The 20,210-nt window shown below is 31.0% G+C and overlaps 3 protein-coding genes across 3 annotated transcripts; 2 read left to right on the top strand and 1 right to left on the bottom strand.

Moving 5' to 3' along the window:
* Window positions 1-1,862: 1,862 nt before the first annotated feature.
* On the bottom strand, window positions 1,863-5,309 carry LOC125824430 (wall-associated receptor kinase 5-like). The gene is made up of 7 exons (XM_049503805.1): window positions 4,238-5,309; window positions 3,723-3,872; window positions 3,498-3,631; window positions 3,038-3,248; window positions 2,619-2,856; window positions 2,383-2,533; window positions 1,863-2,191 (listed from the first exon to the last, which is right to left on the bottom strand). Exons 1-7 carry the CDS (start codon window positions 5,307-5,309, stop codon window positions 1,883-1,885), a joined length of 2,265 nt encoding a protein of 754 aa, XP_049359762.1. The 3' UTR covers window positions 1,863-1,882.
* A 4,417-nt stretch (window positions 5,310-9,726) lies between these two features.
* Window positions 9,727-12,056, top strand: LOC125824458 (class V chitinase-like). The gene is made up of 3 exons (XM_049503838.1): window positions 9,727-10,188; window positions 10,718-11,356; window positions 11,792-12,056. The coding sequence occupies exons 1-3, from the start codon at window positions 9,738-9,740 to the stop codon at window positions 11,830-11,832; spliced, it is 1,131 nt and encodes a 376-aa protein (XP_049359795.1). The 5' UTR covers window positions 9,727-9,737; the 3' UTR covers window positions 11,833-12,056.
* Window positions 12,057-15,544: 3,488 nt separating this feature from the next.
* On the top strand, window positions 15,545-20,210 carry LOC125824384 (putative cysteine-rich receptor-like protein kinase 16). The gene is made up of 7 exons (XM_049503755.1): window positions 15,545-16,721; window positions 17,266-17,439; window positions 17,725-17,882; window positions 18,572-18,782; window positions 19,098-19,335; window positions 19,571-19,721; window positions 19,809-20,210. The coding sequence occupies exons 1-7, from the start codon at window positions 15,545-15,547 to the stop codon at window positions 20,115-20,117; spliced, it is 2,418 nt and encodes an 805-aa protein (XP_049359712.1). The 3' UTR covers window positions 20,118-20,210.

Raw genomic sequence — 20,210 nt, 5'->3', positions numbered from 1 at the left:
AATGAAAAATGATTTTATTTTTCTCAAAGTTGTTATATCAATTTATTCAAATTAATTATGTATAGGGTAGTGGAACTATGTGTCAATGAACTAATTAATGGCAAAAAAAGGACATAATTCTGAGTCAGCTCTATTGACAAGATAAAGTTATTAATGATATACATTACTCCTTCCGTCCCATAATACTTATCACAGAGAATTAATTAAATTAAATTAATTTACTATTATTATAAAATTAAAATTTTGATATTAAAAAATAAATAAAAAATATTATAAATTATAATTTTTCTTATATCAATATGGTGAAAAAAATACATCTTAAAATATTAATTATTTGAGTAATTTTACTCTAAAGAACTAGAATGTGATAAGTATTTTGGAACTGACAGGATAATTAAAAAAATATATATCAAACGTTGAAATTGCCGAGATATATATTTTTTGAATAGTTAAAGTTGACAAATCCGTAGTGGTTTCGTTTTTGACTTTTTTACCAATCCTTAAAAATTAAAATGTGTTTAAATTCTGAATAATGTGAAAAGATGTTTATCCATGGAGTTGACTACGATTTCATGGTGCCTCATAGCTCATAAGTCCATTTTTTTTACTCTATGTTCAATATTTATTGTGTAGTTAGATTAATTCAAATTTACATTGAAAAATCTAATTTAAAAGGTAAAATGCTTACTATTAAAAACAATTCAATATTCAAAATTCGACTCTGAAAACTTTTATTGAAAATGAAAAAATATTTACCGTTTCACCATAATTTTTGATTGTGTATATATAGTTCATAGTCCACAGAACATTCTCAACTATAATATCCACTACTTTTTGTAAATAAAGAAAAATCCTGAGGTAACATTGTACATAGCCTCTTTCAGCAAAAAGGTAAGGTCTAGAGGAACATTTTGTAATATGTAACAACTTATTTGTATTTCGTGTTTACGCCAAATCAATAATCGTAAATTATGTGTGATCTCGTATAAGTGTATTTATATATGGAAAATACATCACACTTGTATTAGTCAACTAAATAGTTCTTTATCTATTCAGTGTTTAGCTATGTTTGTGATATTGTACAAATTTGCAAAGTTAAATAATGTTACAATACCAAAAAAAAACATCATTTTTTGGAACAAAGTATAAAGGAACTATTGTATATATATGAATGAATCTACATCTTTGATATATAGTTATACATCATATTATATTTCTGGTTTTATTCGTTCACTTTAAGTTTGTTTTTATTTTTCCACATTATGTTCCTTTTACAAATCTTCCATATTTATGTTGTACAATTAACAAGTTGTTTTGTTCTTAATTACCAGCAACAATCCTCATGAAATACAACAATAGCATGGGGTCGGGAGAGAATAGAGTGTATGTAGACCTTGCGCCTATCCTGTAGAAATAGAGAGGCCATTTCCAAAAGACAGACATGGCATCATGCGTTTTCCCAGTGAGCTAGTTCGGTGGAAATAGTGTCAAAATTAAAAATCATGTTTTATATATAGCACAAAATTTTCATTGATTAGCGGTGGAAAAAAAAATTCTGTTTCTGGTATATATTTATATATTCCCTTTTTCTAACCTTCTTTGAAAATGTGTTACTCGAACCGAGGCTCTTCAGGAAACATCGTCTCTACCTCCACAATGTAAGGGTAAGGTCCGCATACACATCACCCTTCACATAATCCCACTCATGAGATTATAGTAAATTTGTTGTTGATAATCATTCATGACTCCACATTCATCATACTTAAAGTCACTACTAAAACAATTTTCCTTCATCATGCAAGGATTTCCCAAAATCAAGTAAAGACAACAATAACACCAAGTGGAGTCTGAGGAGAGTAAGATGTACGCAGACTTTCAAGTGTTAACGAGCTATAAGTTGGGAAATAGTGAGACTATTTTCCGAACAAGCTAGTTCAACTGTGACTAAAGTCTCTTTCGCGATATCGTTTTTATTTTTGGAAAAGGCAGGAACTTTAGGATTTGGCAAGACTTCAATTTCATTTTTGAGCATGGAGTATACCTCCAACATGGATGGTCTGTCTTCCCATTTTTCTTGAACACATAATAGTGCAACTTGCATGTATCTCACTTGTTTACTTATTCGAAAATCATCTTTCAGTGATGGATCAATGAAATCCACTCCATTGTCTTTTTGCCAAAGTTCATATGCCTGATGAATTTTGATCAAATGAGGTTAGTAATTCTGTTGTGTTCATACTGTATTCGAGATCACAGAATTTACTGTGTGTCCTTATGGAATCGAATCCCCTCATTATATTTGAGGTTATGGATTTACTTCCTTACTATATATAAGCACAAAAGTTTTCCTCTTCATTACCAATGAGGGAGAAATGAACTTACGTATTCAAGAAGATTCAAATCGTTCTCGATGCCATATTCACATGAATTCTTCTTTCCACCAAGGATTTGCAACAGCAGGACTCCGAAGCTATAAACATCATATTTCCTGGAGTATACGCCTCGTTTAACATACTCTGGAGGAACACAACCACTACAGAACACAAGCAGAGATGTTAAAAAGTAGGGAGTATGTATATTAAGTAAGTAAACAATGGTTAAAGAGTCATGATATTTACTAAGTCCCAACAATCTTTCCAGTGCTTGCTTCTTTTTCGTCTTTCTGGAATAGTCTAGCTATACCGAAATCTGAGATTCTTGGCTTCATCTCGTCGTCTAGTAAAATGTTGCTAGCTTTCAAGTCTCTGTGAATTACTGTGAATGTTGAGTACTCTTGGAGGTATAATAGTCCTTGAGTAACTCCTTCTATAATACGTACTCGCGTCTCCCAGTCTAATTTCAGACTCTTCACGGGGTCTGCATCGATCAGACAATCAATTCTTAGTAACTATATGTACGTTTTTGATACATTCCACATATCTTAGACAATTTCTCGAGATTGAAGTTCTCTATTCCTAAATGTTTGTTTAAACAATATGTAAGCATTGTCAAGTACTACGAATAATTTTGTAATGAGGTAAGAGTTTATTACGCGCACCATAAAGGTAGAAATCCAAACTTCTATTTGACATGTATTCATAAATCAGTATTTTCTCTTCTTTTTCGATGCAAAATCCCTGAAGTTGTAGAACATTGACATGTTGTAACTTTGAAGCAAGTGAGACCTCATTCTGAAACTCTTCTACTCCTTGCTTAGAGCATTCTGAAAGACGTTTTACTGCGATTTCCTGTCCATCACTTAACCTTCCCTGGAACAATAAGGAGTATGGTTAAAATGTAACTCAAATATCTAAAACTAGAGTTATATGTCTTAACTATGAGACATTATGTGGAAAACTTACAAAGTATTCCGAGGAGGAAATACTGATCAAGAAGAGAATCCTAGGAGGAGGTAAAAGATATAGAACTTTTTATGTACAAGCTATTCTATTTTCGTCAATTTCACATTTAGATTTTTGTCAAAGTACCAAAAAAAAGACTAGTTGAGTTACCAATACCTTATAAACAGGTCCAAAACCTCCCTCTCCAATCTTGTTTTTGATGGAGAAATTATTTGTAGCTTCTTTTATTTGACCAAAGCTGAAAACTTTGAGATTACGACCTATAGCTCTTTCGTTCAATTCCTCGATACCTATAATCAAAGGTAAAACTTTTAAGTTCCACTATATTCCGATTAGTCGTTTAAAAGAAAGAGTGACAAGGAATTGATATATATTAGTTACCTTCAGATCTTACAGTTTTCTTTTTTAAGATACAAAGTATTGAACTTATTACGATAATGGTACTGATAGTGATCGTTGGCAAAAGAATTGCTAGTAACCTTCTCTTGCTACCGCGATGGTCTTCTTCTTCTTCTTCTTCTTCGTCTGAGGCTGAGGCTGTAAAGAATGTTATCATGTTTATATGGTGTTATCAAAAGCAAAAGTCAGAAAAAAGCTCTAAGATATGTTGTTGTTGTTGCATATGTACAAAGAAATTTGTGAAAATGTGTGATAGATTGAGTAAATCTTGAAATGAATAAGCAAGCTCTGTATGATGGTTATTCCCCTTCCTATGGATGTAAAACAATATTTCCCCGTCCTGTCCCAATTTTAGTATCTTACTTTTCTTTTTTCGTCTGTTCCAAAAAGAGTGTTTCTTTCTATATTTAGTAACTTTTCCAATTTCAACATTCTACGTGACAAGTATACTGGAAGACAAACTATAAGAGAGATTTTTCAAAGGATTATGATGTAACCTGCTTTTGAAAGCTCCCAATCGACATCATCGCTAGGAATTTGGAATGCAGCAAAACCACGAAGCCCCTTATCCTTCGCGTAAGAAACTTTAGTTCTTATAGCCTCGACATCATCATAACCAATCCATAATGATCCAATAGTAACATAGTTCACAACATAAGTTGAGTTATAGACAGGTATGGCTCCATAACTTGTCATATATCTCTTGATGAATTTGTAATTCATCGATGATCCTTCGCTTGCTATTGCTGGACCTCTTGCAGGCGAGCCTACCATGTTATGATTTGGATTCACAAGCGTCCACGCATAACCATGGTATGCTAAGCCTATAACAATTTTATTGGCTGGTAAGCCATTCTTGATCCATTCCTTTATCCCATAATCTGTATTTCGCGTGCTTGATGGATCATATAAAGCTGAATGTGCTCGTGTAACGTTGTTTTTTGAAGGCAAATAATAGTCATATGCTCTGAGATGAACCCAATCGAAGTTTCTAGCAATTGTTTCTACTGGATATTTCATCGATTGATCTAGCATTGGTGAATAGTATGCTCCCATAGTTAAGATCAATGAATTGTTGGACTCAGAATTAATCGTTGTTCGCCACTCTTCAATGAATGTTCTCATATTAGTCATGTTTACAGCTGTATTTGGATTGACACCATGAAGATCAAGCCCTTGAAATCCATATAGTCGAGCAGTTTTTATTGAACTTGTGATGAATGATTTTCTACGCGAAAATTCACTAGTCATCGCGAAGAAGTCAGGGGATTCATCACTTCCTCCCCATATGGATAGAAGTGTTATAACTGATGGATTATTTTGTTTCACATTTTTGGTAAAGGTTGAGATATATGGTTCATCAGAGTTATTTATGAAAACCTCGAAATTCGAAGTGTTGATATGTGCAAAGGAAACATAAAGATGTGTGTACATAGTAGGAACTTCAAGTGTTGGAAACACACTGCCAGTATACCAGAACCCAGATTTTATCCAAGATGTTGTATCTGAAGAACTCGAAAAAGGAAGAACAAGTAGAAAGAGGAAGGAGAATAGCCTTTTCGAAGACATTTTGAAGTAAATAGGCGATTTACTAGTTGAAAAAATGAGGATCTGTTGAAGAGTTTTGTAGAGAATAGTTCAATCTTTTTGTGCAATAGGAAAGAGTCCTTTAGAATTCCTTAAAATACGCTCTGATGAGGCTTGAGTATAAGAGGGGTACTTGAACAGAAGGTCGTCTAAGACTAGTGAAAATCAAATTGAGATGCTTAAGATTTCTTGATATCAAGCAATAGTCTTTTGTACTACATGTCTTAATTTTCAACCATGTAATAAACTTTTTGGCAAAGGTCTCAATACTATATCGTTGATTTGTCTATTTTTATATTTACTAACAATTTAACTTTAAAATATTTATTTTATCTCTGACATGATTTATATCCACATAACATCTATGACTTGTTTAGACCACAAGTTTCAAAAATATTTCTTTCTTTCTTAAACTTCGTGTCAAGTCAAACAACATCACATAAATTGGGACGAAGGGAGTATTAATATACTTGTTGGTAAAAGTCTCAAAACTATATTGTTGATTTGCCTAACACCTTTGCTTGTAAAAAATGAATTGGTCAATCTGTAGTTTGTGATGAAAAGTATGTTTGATTACTGTCATAGAAACTTCTGGAGTCCTGGTGCAATTTAATATAAATTTTGGATGTTTGTTCTAGTCATGTTCACATTTATAAAAGCATCATCCTTGGATATTTCCGTGTATTTACTTCTTTATGTTTTAATTCCGTTAATGAAAATCTTGATTTCCTTCACTATAGTTGTACATACAATAATTCTTGATACCAAGAAGCTATATAATTTCAAAACCAACAACAACAATATACCCAGTATAATTTATAAATGAAGTCTGAAGAGTATAATCTTATAAAATAGAAAATTTAAAAAGATAGACAAGTTATTTCCGATAGACCAGTCTAAAATTTCAACCCCTATGAACTTCTTGGTAAGTGCTTTGTGATAAAATCTTATGAAAGTCATATTATGTTTTGACTTGACTAGTGTAGCATCCTTGCATGTAAAGATCCTCTTGACTTCTATGCCACTGCCCCAAATGCTGGGTTTGTAGACCATATCTTGTACACAAGATTCAATTGTGGTTCAAAAGATTTTTCATACTTGTCTACCCTCCACCCATCCTTGATCAACTAGATGAGCTTGGTTAAAATTTTAACCTTGACAGTTAAAATCGAATCATGGTTAAGTGATACTTATTTGAACGCAATACATATGTCTTACATTTGTTGATTTGGTATAAATACTGAATGCACTAAAATTAGGGATCTTAAGATACATAATTGGTTTGATTCAATGTTTCCTTCTCTTTGTCGGTGTACACAGATTATACACTGCTTATATACGATTATACTTCTGTTTTGCGCTTGGAGCATTAATTAGAAACAATTTTATCACAGTTATCATTCATGACTCCACATTCATCATACTTCAATTCACATTTGTGAGGTGAAAATGCTTTCCCAAAGCTAATTAAACAACAACAATAACATACCACTACACCAAAAATGATCTTTAGTGACTAACCACATATTGTGATCCAATAAAATGGTATGAGAATCATGACGTCTTAGGTTCAGGTTCAAATCACAACAGAAACAATAATTTGTCATAGTGCCACGAAAGTTTACCCGAACAACACGGTTAGCAAACTAGCTAAAAAAATCAACATTTTAAGATGAAATTCAAAGATTTCATTAAGTATTTGAATCGAAATAGGTTCAGACTTTGGGTATTACATGGCACTTACCTAAGCCCATTACTGATGGGCCTTAAAAGCTTCTATCAACCTAATTGGGCTCACTCTAAGACTCTAGCCCATTTGTTCAGGACATTTCTTTACACTTTTAAAAAGAAGAAAAAAAAGGAAAAATTCATACAAAATAAAATAATCGATAAATGCATAATATATGTATTTATTATTTATGTGTACACCATAGGGAAGAGCTATTGGGGTGCCAAAGATTTGAGTATACTATTCCTTTTGATTTAATTTGTGTGGTTTGATTTGGAGAATGCAGGTTAAATTAATGTGAATTCAGACACAAAATATTTAATTTTGTTGATAATAAAGTTTACGTATTTAGAAATTATACAAAAAATGCTGCAATCATCTTTGATTTTCTCAAAATCGACTTTTTAATAATATATTACAAGTCTTTCTACATTTCTTAAGCTTCATATCAAGGCATATCAAGGGATTCCTCGAGTTTATATGAGTCTAAATTTTTCTTATGAGATTATATATATATATATATATAGTAGTGTTATATTTCTAAAAAATTGTCTAAATATAGATGTGTGAATCCAAATTCGAAGTATCATATAATACAATGATGATTTGGGTGCACCTCTCTAAGTGAGGTTAGAAATTTAAATTTATATCTATTTTGTTTTTTTTTCTTTGTTAAATTGGACAACACCTCTTTAAGTGGTTATTGATAGCACTTTTGATGTTTTAATTAATTTTATTCATATATTTTGCTTTATTCTTTCAAATTTTTCAAGTCTTTCACATTGAAAATTCCTAAAAAAATAAATGTTAGCACTATAAAAATGTGTATATTAAAACTAGTAGTATTTGGATGATAAAACATACAATCAATGGACTGAACCGATCTCAATACACTTTTTGGTAAAATTGCATCATCATCCTCTCAAACATCTGAATAGCCATTCCTCCTTACATAGTCAAATATATTTAATTTGTATAAAATGAGATGAGGAGTATGAGTTATATAGAGATTTTTTTTAGTTAATAAAGTAATATATCCAGCAACAAGAATGAGTAAACTTTGTAAATTGCCGTACATATAACACATATTTTTCATCATCATCAAACAAATTAATTACATGTGGCTGTTGTTAGATTTAGTCAAATGATTAGTTAATTGATTCCTAATATGTAGTTTCCTCTATTATTATCTATATAACCCTCAAAAGTCAACAATTACCAAATTAAATAACTCACCAAGATAACCTATTTTCACAAGAAACTATTCAAATTTAATTTCTATCATAACGTGACAAAATAGATAACGCTAGTCACCACATATGATCATTTTTTCAAGAATCCATCAAAGACCAATCTTTTAATTGGAATGGTCAAGTTTATTTATGTATTATTTGAAAATAGGCTAACTTTATCATTTTATTAAACTTTTAATCTATTTAGGTACATGTCATATCCTATCTAATTATATCTCTCCAATTCTTCCCCATCTACCTCTACCTATTCTTGGGCCTATATATCATTGTCCACCTCTCACACCTCTTCATTGGGACGTTTAACTCTTTTTCATGTGTACGTTTTCAACCTCGCTATCCGCATCTTGTCTACTATGGAGATCACTCTCAACTTATCATGTATATCCTCACTCTTAAACATATCTATACTAGTATATCGACACATCCATCTAAGCATTCTCCTTTTCATTATTTTCATCTTTTGGATGCGTAAATTTTTGACTGACTAAGATTTTGCCTCGTACAACATAGTTTATCTAATTAACCACTCTAAAACTTTCATTTAATTCGTTTAGGACATCGAACATGAGCCTATATTTCATCCACTAGCTCCAATGCAATGTGTGACATTAGCGTTGATCTTTCTATTTCCTTGAATTATTGACCCAACATACTTGAAGCCCCCTCTCTTAGGGATGACCTGTATATGAATCATCAATTCCGCATCTGCCTCATGTACCCCATTTTAGTCATGATCAACCTAACATGTTATTTCTTCCATCACCAACGCAAATAAAAACAATCTAAGAACTGATCGATCCCTAGTGCAACCCCATCTAATTTGGATTTTGTTCCTACTTTCAAATGTTATGCCTTTAAGGAATTACCCTTCCGAATCGGATTAGATTCGAATCCAACTATGTTTTCTCATACATTTCTCACCTTACAAACAAAATATTAAATAGTCGTCTAATGTTCTAATAAAACTCAAACTTTTAGATCGATCTAACATTTTCTCATAATTTTTTAAATTTGCTCAAACATGAACTTTAGATCGTGATCTAACATTTTCTCATAATTTTTTAATTTTGCTCAAAAATGAACTTTAGATCGTGATCTAAAAAATTCATAAGCTGCAAAAAACAAAAAGAACTTATTTACTAAATAATTATTTCAAAAAAGATTAATGATAAAAATAATTTCGAAAGAATTTGCAAACGACATATTCAAACATTTGCTTATAATACATAAGCAAATGTTGACGATTCTATTTTTAGAAGCATGAAAATTCAATCACTTTGTACTTAAATGTTAGTTAAAACTTAAAAGCCGCCGGTAGACAGTAATTAAATAATCTTGTAATTAACTCAATTCTTGAAACTTATATATATGTTCATATACTCAAAGTCACAAATCAAATAAATATCATCCAAATTAACCTTCAATTTAATGGCTAATTCCATCAAACTTTTCTTTTTATTTTTCTTCCTCCAACAATTAATTTTCTCTAATGGCCAAAATAATGTTGTTAAAGGAGGGTATTGGTTTAGGGATAGTGGATTATCCTTAAACAACATTGATTCAACTCTTTTCACACATTTATTTTGTGCGTTCGCAAACCTTAACCCCCAATCGAATCAATTAGTCATATTGCCAGAAGATCAAGATTCGTTCAGACAATTCACGAGCACAGTTATGGGGAAGAATCCGTCGGTTAAAACTTTGTTGTCCATAGGTGGAGGGAGAGCTGATAGAACAGCTTATGGAGTCATGGCAAGAACACCAAATTCAAGAAAAAGTTTTATTGATTCATCAATAAAATTGGCTAGACAACTGGGATTTCATGGACTTGATCTTGATTGGGAATATCCTGAATCAACTATAGATATGACAAATTTAGGTACGTTAAATTGTGTGGTCATCATTTTACTAATATGTTTGTTATTTTGGGATGAGGTGGGGGTCCCCCCATACCCCCAAATTTGTAAAATTATGTTGATTTGATTTTTTGATCGTATTGGTATATTTTTATGTTTTTTGGATTTTAGTGACTCGATTTTGGGTGTGTTTTTAGTATACTTTGTGAAATTAGGTCTCAGACCTAACTTACACCCCAAAAGTTAGCTCAAAGAGAGGAATATTGTCCAAGCCTTATAAGGAATTCACCCATATCAATATGAGATTTTTGTCATTCTTTAACATACTGTGTGTCTCTCTTTCTCGCACGCACATACTCCTTTGTCTAAAATATTGAGTTGTGTTGAACATATCAATCATTATATGCTTCCTTTGTCATTGGTTTAGACGAAATTTCAAAACCTAACTCCACCGACTAATGATCTCCATATGATCAAATAATGATTGTGTGACCATCCAATTTAAAATGTTCGATGGAGCACATTTGTAATTTCTTTAATTGTCTTAAATAGGTACTCTTTTAGACGAATTCCGTGCTGCCATCAACACAGAGGCAAGAAATTCCGGTAGGGCATCACTATTTCTCACCGCGGCTGTTTCCAACACACCCCGAGTCAATGGTTTGAACTATCCAGTTCAATCTGTGGCTCGAAACTTAGATTGGCTCAATGTCATGTCATATGACTTCTACGGACCGAACTGGTCACCATCACAAACCAATTCACATGCACAATTATTTGACCCCGTGAGCCACGTGAGCGGTAGTGATGGGATTGCTTCATGGATTCAAGCAGGTGTTGCAGCACAAAAATTGGTTCTTGGAATTCCATTTTATGGCTATGCTTGGCAATTGGTTAATGCTAATAATCATGGACTTAGGGCTCCTGCAAATGGTAAATCGAGTGCTGGTTCGATCGATGATGGATCGATGACTTATATTCAAATCAGGAATTATATAGTGCAAAATCGTGCCACAACCGTGTATAATGCAACGATTGTTGGAGATTATTGTTATTCTGGTAATACTTGGATTAGTTATGACGATATTCAAACCGTTAGAAATAAGGTTACTTATGTTAAAGGTAGAGGATTGCGTGGTTACTTTGCGTGGCACGTGGCAGCTGACCAAAATTGGGGACTTTCTAAAACAGGTTAGTAATTTTTCTTCATCGTTGAAAGAAATATTTAAGTATTTTTTAGTAGTAAAAAAAATTGTAGGAGCTTTTTACCCCCTTTTTTATAGTGTTTTTGGGTATACACTCAAGTATATTAGTAGTTTTTCTTTTTTGTGAAATTTTAGATATCATTGATAATTTTGTGAAATTTTAGATATCATTAATGTTATAAAAGTTTGCCTGTCCTAAAATACCATAATATATATTGAAACTTTTTGAGTATAGAATAAATTTATTTTTTTGTTTCCTAATTTAAAATGTTGTAGTAACACATTACCTGAAATCGTTTGTTTTATTTGGACAACAAAAAGAATTTTTGAATTATTAGATTATTGACTTCCAAGATTAATTTCATTTGCTTTATATTCTTAATTATTTTTTCTAATCTTCTACTACTTTTAATTCTTGCAGCTTCACAAACATGGGGAGCATCACCTCGAGCTGTGAAATGATGGAATATGTAATTGTGTTTAATTTGTCACGTAGTACTGCTTATAATAAAGTGACAAATTATGTGAACCATCACATATAAAATAAATAAATCCATGTATCATATTGGATGTTTTAGTTTATAAAAATTAAGTATCTTAATAAAATAAAAATAGATATTAATTAATTATGATACGCAATACTTATATATGTCCAAACAGTTATTATGTATTTCTTAGTTTGGTGTAACATCTAATCAGGGGCGACTCTTGCTTATAAAATTTAAGGCATTGGCCTTAGGCTTTAATTATGGGGGGCCTCAAATTTCTACAAATAAAAAATTATCCCTCTTTAGTTTGTAATTACATTAATCTCTTAAAAAGTAACACAAATCGGATACATAATATGTAGCTCAGATACATTAAAGAGTATCTCGGATACATTATAACATAAACCAAATGCATAATATGTAGCTCGGATATATTTAAAACTATCTCGGATACATTAAAAACTAGCTCGGATACATTATAAAATAAACCGGATACATAATATGTAGCTCGGATACATTAAATACTGGCTCAGATACATTAAAGAAGTAAGGAATTTTAGAGGTTTTTACATTATAAAATAAACCGGATACATAATATGTAGCTCGGATACTTTAAATACTGGCTCGGATACATTAAAGAAATAAGGAATTTTAGAGGTTTTTAGAAATAGAAGGGGATATTGGAAATAAAAGAAACATTAGACGTGTATTTCAGTAATTTTTCCTTTATTATGTATTTTAATCTCATTAAAATAGAAGAAATCAATAAAACATTGTTTTGGATTCCTACATTATCTTCGCTAACACTCACATTATTTATCCTTTTTTAACTCTTTTTTGCACTCTATTTTTTCAAATCTTTGATAGTAATACTCTCTTAAAAATATGAATCAATAGTCGAAAAGTGTTGAACAAAGTAAATTACAAATTCTTTTTTTATTTTTTCGTAAATTTTCATATTAAAGTAGGTATACCAAGTTATCAACTTTTTGAAACAGATTCTATGATTCTAACTCTTATCTTTAAAGTTTATCAACTTATTACTTATAGAATTATGTTCATAATTTATATAATAATTGTCTCAATAAAAGGATGTTTTCAATGTTGAATTGATAAAATCTTACCTAAAAATAATAATTTAAAAAAGTGTTTGAAAAAATTATTTATAAAAAAGATATTAAGTAGTAATTTACATCTAAAGATTTAGAAAAATAAATAAATACAAAGAAAGTTTATTTAGATTTTAGGCCTCGAATTAAATTTTTTTCTTTAGGCCTCGAATTATGTTGAGCCGCCCCTGCATATGATATATTAATCTTTGTCATAATCACAATCACTAACTTCCCACTCATCAGTTATTACCACTATCATTATCGATTGTCATCGAAACTACGTATTTTTATCACAGTCACCACAATTTAAATGCAATTAGCATTACTAGTCATCATTAATGTACAACAACCACCATTAACCATCTACATCAATGCATGCTATCGTCGATTATCATATTAATTATTACAGTCAGTCATTTCCACCAATCACCGCCTTATCATCTCAATATCATCTCCCCTAACATAGATTAAAAGGTTTATAACATCATGTAAATTAAGATTCGGTGTACCAAATCATCTCTACGTACCCAAAAGTGGTCACAATAATGAAAGTTTAGCTATTATTTGAAATGTAATTGAAAAATAGTTTCTTTTTAAAATAGAAATTATAATGGTTGGACAAAAAATTATCTAATAGTTAAAACACGAAATAATTTTATCAGAAAATATATGTAAAAGTTCAAAACGGTAGAGTTCTAACTTCTAGCAAGTTAAAAAACAAGTTTCACAAGTGACATTTCACATTCAATATTATTGTCCTCAATCAGTCCTCACCATTCAACACACCTCATCTTCACCTCCATCCCTACCCATATGTGAACAAATGTTAAAAGCAAAGTTGTATATTGCTGAAAATTTCACAAGACTTTGATTTCCAATTGCTTTCTATGATTTTCTTTGATTCTTTTTACTTATTTTCCAGAATTATAAAAAGATTGTAGTTGACTTTAGTAAGTCAACTACAATCTGTTGACTTACTGTAGCATGCGTTGTTGCCAGTACGTGAAATTTAATTAATATAAGAAAATTAAATTAAAAGTTTGACTAAAGTGGCTATCAATGAAAATAATAAAATAAAATAAAATAAAACTTTTACGACTTACGACTATTCGCTCTCCACTTTATCATTCAAATTATTGATATGTAACATTATGTAACGATGGAGAACGATATAATTTATCCAAACATTATATTCATTAGAACAATATAGTACGATATCATATATACAACATAATATAATACAATGATACGATACATTAATTATGAAACAATATGTAACAACCATCAATAGGAAGGAGATTGTTTGCACGTCTGAAGGAGAGTCTTGAAGTAGGATCGGAAACATAATAAGATTGAGAAGCAGAAAGCCACTGATTTTTGCTCTACCTCCTAAGCTTAAATCCACTTTCAATTTATAATTTCATTGTTTGTATTTTCTTTTTAATATTAAACGGAAAGAATAAATCAGAAAAAATAAAGTTCAATGGAAATACACTATCATTATAATAACATAATACAACGATAGTATTATAGTACTTTATATATGATATAGATATTTTCTAAAATAATTGTTGAAAGAAAATGTCACATCATTTTTGAAAAATAATAATAATATGACGTGTTTTTTCTATCTTTCTTTGTGGAATTTTGGACAGGACCATAATCATTGACGTGAAGTGTAAGTCGTCGAACATTACATTTTAAATAAAATAATAATAAAAAGAATATACTCTATTAAAATAAAACAAATTGTTCATGCATTTAAATTTGTCTACTAAAACTTTACGACTAATAATTGAGGGGGGGAAAATCCAGCATGCAAGGACGACTTTGATTAGTTTTGCATGTCGTTTATTGTTTTTCCAAGTCATGATGTAAATTTCTATCATTAGAGAAATTTACAAGAATATAAATATGAGTTTAATTAAATATAATGTATGCTAATGTTGAAATTATATTTAGAAAACCATAATTTTTAAAGTTCAATGAGTTTAGTTCTAAGAAATATAAAGTGTTTATATCCCGAGTTCGCCTCTCTGCAAAAACAATAGCATAATCAGGAATTCTTGTATTGTATAACTTCATGACCCTTCATGGCATGTGGTTCCTCCACTAGGAAATAATTAATGTATTAAGTGTAACTAGTTACAATAAGTTAAATTATATTGAAATAGTATAATATAAAACTACTCACATTGTCAAAGATCAATTTTTGTGTCCTAACAGACGTGAGGTATCAACATTGAAGTCTGACTAGTTCTAATTTAAATCGAAAAATACTTCTATCAAAATATTTTTTATTGTTTCAGTATTTAAATAAGAGACTTCTGACTAGAGCAAGAGATCCTATCCATCCTTCACTAACCCTTGGTGGCCAACTAATTCGCATTCGCACACGAAAGACCATAGAAGGGGAATCGCTCCTTATAAAAAAAAACCATTTTCCGAATCTGAAAACTCGAGACCTTTGATTAGGAATATTATGTCCATTCACCACTATCCCTTAGCTTGGTGGTCAATGCCTCAATATATATATGTTAAATGCCTCTTTAATGAGTTAATGTACTTCATTCTATGGCATTCAAACACATTGCCATTCTTCTTTTCTTCTACACAATTCTTCAATCCCAACTACACAAATCAATAGCATTAGATGAAACATGGATAAAAGCTGGTTATTGGCAATATGACACAACAAATCCTTCCAATATCCAAAGCATAAATTCATCTCTTTACACACATATCATATATGGCTATGCTGATTTGGCATTCAACTCATCAATAGATCACATGATTGTCACAACATCAAATGATGAGCAACTTAGAAACTTCAATAACATTGTCAAAATGAAAAATCCATCAGTCAAGACAATTTTATCAATAGGTGGAAATGATCAATCTTCTTATGGATCAGAGATGTACCTATTAATGTCAAGCACATACTTCCCTACAAGAAAATATTTTATTGACTCATCTATTGAAGTCGCACGATTTTATGGCTTTGATGGACTTGATTTCTGCTGGATTTGGCCTACCTCATCGCAAGATATGTCGAATGTGGCTACCCTTTTGGATGATTGGAGAGTAGCTATTGATCTAGAGTCAAAGAAGTCGAAAAAAACGCGACTTATTTTGACCATGGCAAGTCAATACACACCATTTATTCAAGATTTGAGTTTTCCAATTGAGTCAATGAGGAAAAACTTGGATTGGATACATGTTTTTGCATTTGATTACTATCATCCAGGGACAACAAATTACACATCCCCTGCTGCAGCATTGTATGGTGATTCAACAAAAGATACTTTGAATACTGATTATGGGATTAACGTTTGGATCAAATCTGGTTTCCCTAGTGAAAAAATTGTGTTAGGATTGCCATTTTTTGGCTATGTATGGACATTGGTTAGTCCAAAAAATAACCAAATTGGCGCGGAGGGAATAGGGCCAGGGCCAAAAGATCCTCTGTATGGTACTGAAGGTGAAAAGGAGCCATTCGCGAGTACAAATGGTATATTGGAATTCAATAGTATCAAGAGAGACATGATAAAATATCGCGCTAAAAATTCAACGTATAATTCAACTTATGTGATGAATTATGTCTCTATTGGTACAACTTGGGTTGGTTTTGATGACGTTGAGGCAGTGAAAACCAAAGTTTCTTATGCAAAAGAGAAGAAATTGAAGGGATATGTGGCATGGCAAGTCTCATATGACTATACTTCTATCCTTTCTCAGGCTGCTGCATTAGGTAATTTCTTCTCTTTATATGATTTTACGCAATTCTTTATCTCATGTTGAGGCGAATCTAGAGTACAATATACTAATTGGAACTTCATTAAGTGTATACATATTTGACTGTGAACTTAGTTAATTATTAACTTGAGGTCGCTGCCTAACCTTAAATCTTGGATCTGCTTCTAACCTCATGAGCTAGCTTTTGAGTTGAGTTAGTATAGACTCAACGTCCATTTCTTATTATGATATCAGAGCTAGACTCGTCTCAATTTTGGCTATCCAATGTTGAGTCAACGTAGTTTGTTGTTCGCCCTACATTTGGTAGGCTTGGGCGTGTGAGGGGTGTTAGAGTTCACGCATTGATTTTGTGAATGGGTGACAGTCTATTTATATGAATTTTGAGCGACTCTTACCTCATGAACTAGCTTTAAGATTGAATATTTGACCTAAAATCCTTATTTTCTTTAACAAGAAATTCACTTGTCTGACTAATTTGAATTAACCTCGATCCGATAAGGACAATGTCTCAACAATCTGTGTTTTTTTTTCATTGTTAGAAGTTAAAGATATACAAGAAGTGGGAGCTATTGATCAATCAGCTAGTATGCAGAAGAAGAAAACACTCAATCGACTGATTCTCATTTTGATTCCAATGGTATCTCTATTGATGTTGTTGTTGCTTATCTTTACACTATGGTGTCTTCGAAGGAGAAAAATACTTAAATTCCGAGGTAATTCTTTAAATTGTTATTCTCTCTCTTTATTTATGTACAATTGTTCGTCGATATATATCTTTCTTTTGAGTTGAGGGTGTATCAGAAACAATCTCCGATCTACCTCGTAAAGATAAGGGTAGGGTAAAATCAATGTACATCCTACCTTCTCTACATTGGATATGTTATTATTGTTCTCTGTTTTATTTATGTGTCACTATTTCCTTATTAGTTCGTTAAAAAAGATATACACATTTTTCTATCATTACAAATTTCTAAAATTATTCTTTCCTATTTTTTAAGTGCCAAGGAACAAAATTGGAAGCAACAATAATGAAGAAAAAGGAGATGAAGAAACTAGGACATTGCAAATATTCACTTTTGATGAGATGAAGGAAGCTACAAATAATTTTTCAGTTGAAAATGAGCTTGGAAGAGGTGGATATGGACCTGTTTACAAGGTACATCAACATTTTGTTTCATTTTAGAAAAAAATGATAAGTTTTTTCGAAAGCACTTTTGAAATATGTACTGTTCTAATATTTGTAAATGTGCATTCCAAAATAATTAGTCAAAACAAATTGGTAACTCCTCACAAAAACACTTATGACAAAAAACACTTTCAAAATAAGTAGTTTTCGGGCAAAAGTTTAGTCAATCAGGCTATTATTAGTCCAAATCAAGTTGTGCCGGTTCATGGTTTTCTTCTTTTGATGTCCACTAGATATTTGGTTATTTCTTTTCACATCACATAAGACTCATTAAAAGAACAAAAATATTTCATATCAAATATTTTCTCATTTTCATGACTTAAACTCGAGATGTTCTAATCAACAGCTGAAGAATCCTATCCATCCTAGCCAACTTGTCACGTTACACTAACAACATGTACACCATAGTCAACTCTTTCATTTCACACTAAAGTCTCGTGAAAGCAACTAATCAAATTGCCATATAATATTACTTTTTCTAAGTCTAATTAAAAAGTGAAAATTAAGCTAACTATATAGTTTGATTAATAGCTTTTAAATATCATTTTTACTTGCAGTTTTCCTTTTTCTTTACTTTATGATTTCCAAATTATCTTTTATATACATGTACCAATTTTATTTTATTTTTAAATCAAGCATTTCTTAATTAATCCATATAGGGAAAATTGAGAAATGGGAGAGAAATAGCAGTGAAAAGGCTATCAAAGACTTCATCTCAAGGATTTGAAGAATTTGAAAATGAAGTGATTCTTACTGCAAAATTACAACATATAAATCTTGTAAAAGTTGTGGGATTTTGCATTGAAAATGAAGAAAAAATGTTGATTTATGAATATATGCCCAACAAGAGCTTGGATTACTACATTTATAGTAAGTCATTCTTTTCCCTTCTTTTTTTCCCATGTTATATTGAATTTAATTTATATACATCGTAAAAATATTTTTACATTATCGTATGGGCTATGTATTTATTGAAAAATAATCAGTGTCTGAAAATTTGTTAAACAATTAACTATTTTTCGATGATAATATATAGAATATGTGGCTATTTGATTGACCTCCTTTTGTCTTTAATTCACAGGCACATGAGATCAAACTCCGATTATCTATATATCTTAATATATACTAATTACAATTTGTATTTATATGTTTTTTGATCAACTTGATTTGTATTTCCACATGTAGATCAAGTGAGAAGATTGGTTCTAAATTGGGAAAAAAGAGTGCAAATAATTGAAGGGATTATTCAAGGGCTATTATACCTCCAAGAATATTCAAGATTAACAATTATTCATAGAGATATAAAAGCCAGCAATATTCTATTGGACTTACAAATGAAACCAAAGATTTCTGACTTTGGAATGGCAAGAATTTTCAAGAAAGATGCAATTGAAGCAAATACCAACAGAATAGTTGGAACAAAGTAAGTATTATACATAATTTTTTGGAATTAAATTTATTTATATATATTGATTAAAGAAAAATAACCGGTGCACGAAACACATCATGTTCACGTAGGGTTTAAGAAAGGGTTGACACATTAAAGGGTGTGATGTAAGCAGTTTATCCTGAAACTAGCATGTGACATCAGTGACTGATTCCACAGCTCGAATCTTAATTTTTATGTATATATTTATTTAATTTGTAATGTGTTGTAGGGGTTATATTCCACCTGAATATGCAATTGAAGGCAGATATTCAACAAAATCTGATGTTTTCAGTTTTGGAGTACTTCTTCTTCAAATCATAAGTGGGAAAAAGAATACTTGTTACTATGGTCCAGATGACAATTTAGACCTTCTTGATTATGTGAGTTGTGAATATAAATTCATATATATTATTGAGATTTAATTTATGTATATATACCAGTAATTAATATTAAAAATAATAATACAGGCATTTGAGATGTGGAAAGATGGTGAAGGCATGGAATTTATGGATCAATCACTTGATGATACAACACATTCTTGTAAACTATTAAAATGCATGCAAATTGCATTATTATGTGTCCAAAAAAATCCATTGGATAGGCCTACAATGTTGGAAATTTCATCTATGTTCAAAAATATTGAAAATTTAGTTATGAATTCCCCTAAGAGGCCTGCATTTTCTACAAGACAAGATGAAGATCAAGTTGGCAATAATATTCCAAATGGGGAATTAGACATTGACAATGCAACAATTACACAATTGGTTGCAAGATGATATGCTACTCTTTGCGATTGATTTAATCCGATTAGCAGGTAATTTGTCTTATTTTCGAAATTACAAATCCCAATTATTTATAGACGTTTACTA

This window comes from Solanum verrucosum, unplaced genomic scaffold (assembly GCF_900185275.1).
Source record: "Solanum verrucosum unplaced genomic scaffold, falcon-dt-bn FXZP01000022.1, whole genome shotgun sequence".
Taxonomy (NCBI): domain Eukaryota; kingdom Viridiplantae; phylum Streptophyta; class Magnoliopsida; order Solanales; family Solanaceae; genus Solanum; species Solanum verrucosum.
This window is presented reverse-complemented; position numbering and strand designations above follow the sequence as displayed.

What these genes read in the sequence shown, in the direction of transcription:
- LOC125824430 (XM_049503805.1), bottom strand. Translation starts at nt 5,309, where the DNA reads ATGTCTTCGAAAAGGCTATTCTCCTTCCTCTTTCTACTTGTTCTTCCT. An exon ending in TTGGGAGCTTTCAAAAGCAG is followed by an intron (nt 3,873 to 4,237) that starts GTTACATCATAA and finishes TTACAGCCTCAG; the next exon opens with CCTCAGACGAAGAAGAAGAA. An exon ending in GAAAACTGTAAGATCTGAAG is followed by an intron (nt 3,632 to 3,722) that starts GTAACTAATATA and finishes CTTTGATTATAG; the next exon opens with GTATCGAGGAATTGAACGAA.
- LOC125824458 (XM_049503838.1), top strand. Translation starts at nt 9,738, where the DNA reads ATGGCTAATTCCATCAAACTTTTCTTTTTATTTTTCTTCCTCCAACAA. An exon ending in TATAGATATGACAAATTTAG is followed by an intron (nt 10,189 to 10,717) that starts GTACGTTAAATT and finishes TGTCTTAAATAG; the next exon opens with GTACTCTTTTAGACGAATTC. An exon ending in TTGGGGACTTTCTAAAACAG is followed by an intron (nt 11,357 to 11,791) that starts GTTAGTAATTTT and finishes TAATTCTTGCAG; the next exon opens with CTTCACAAACATGGGGAGCA.
- LOC125824384 (XM_049503755.1), top strand. Translation starts at nt 15,545, where the DNA reads ATGGCATTCAAACACATTGCCATTCTTCTTTTCTTCTACACAATTCTT. An exon ending in AAAAATACTTAAATTCCGAG is followed by an intron (nt 17,440 to 17,724) that starts GTAATTCTTTAA and finishes CTATTTTTTAAG; the next exon opens with TGCCAAGGAACAAAATTGGA. An exon ending in AACAGAATAGTTGGAACAAA is followed by an intron (nt 19,336 to 19,570) that starts GTAAGTATTATA and finishes AATGTGTTGTAG; the next exon opens with GGGTTATATTCCACCTGAAT.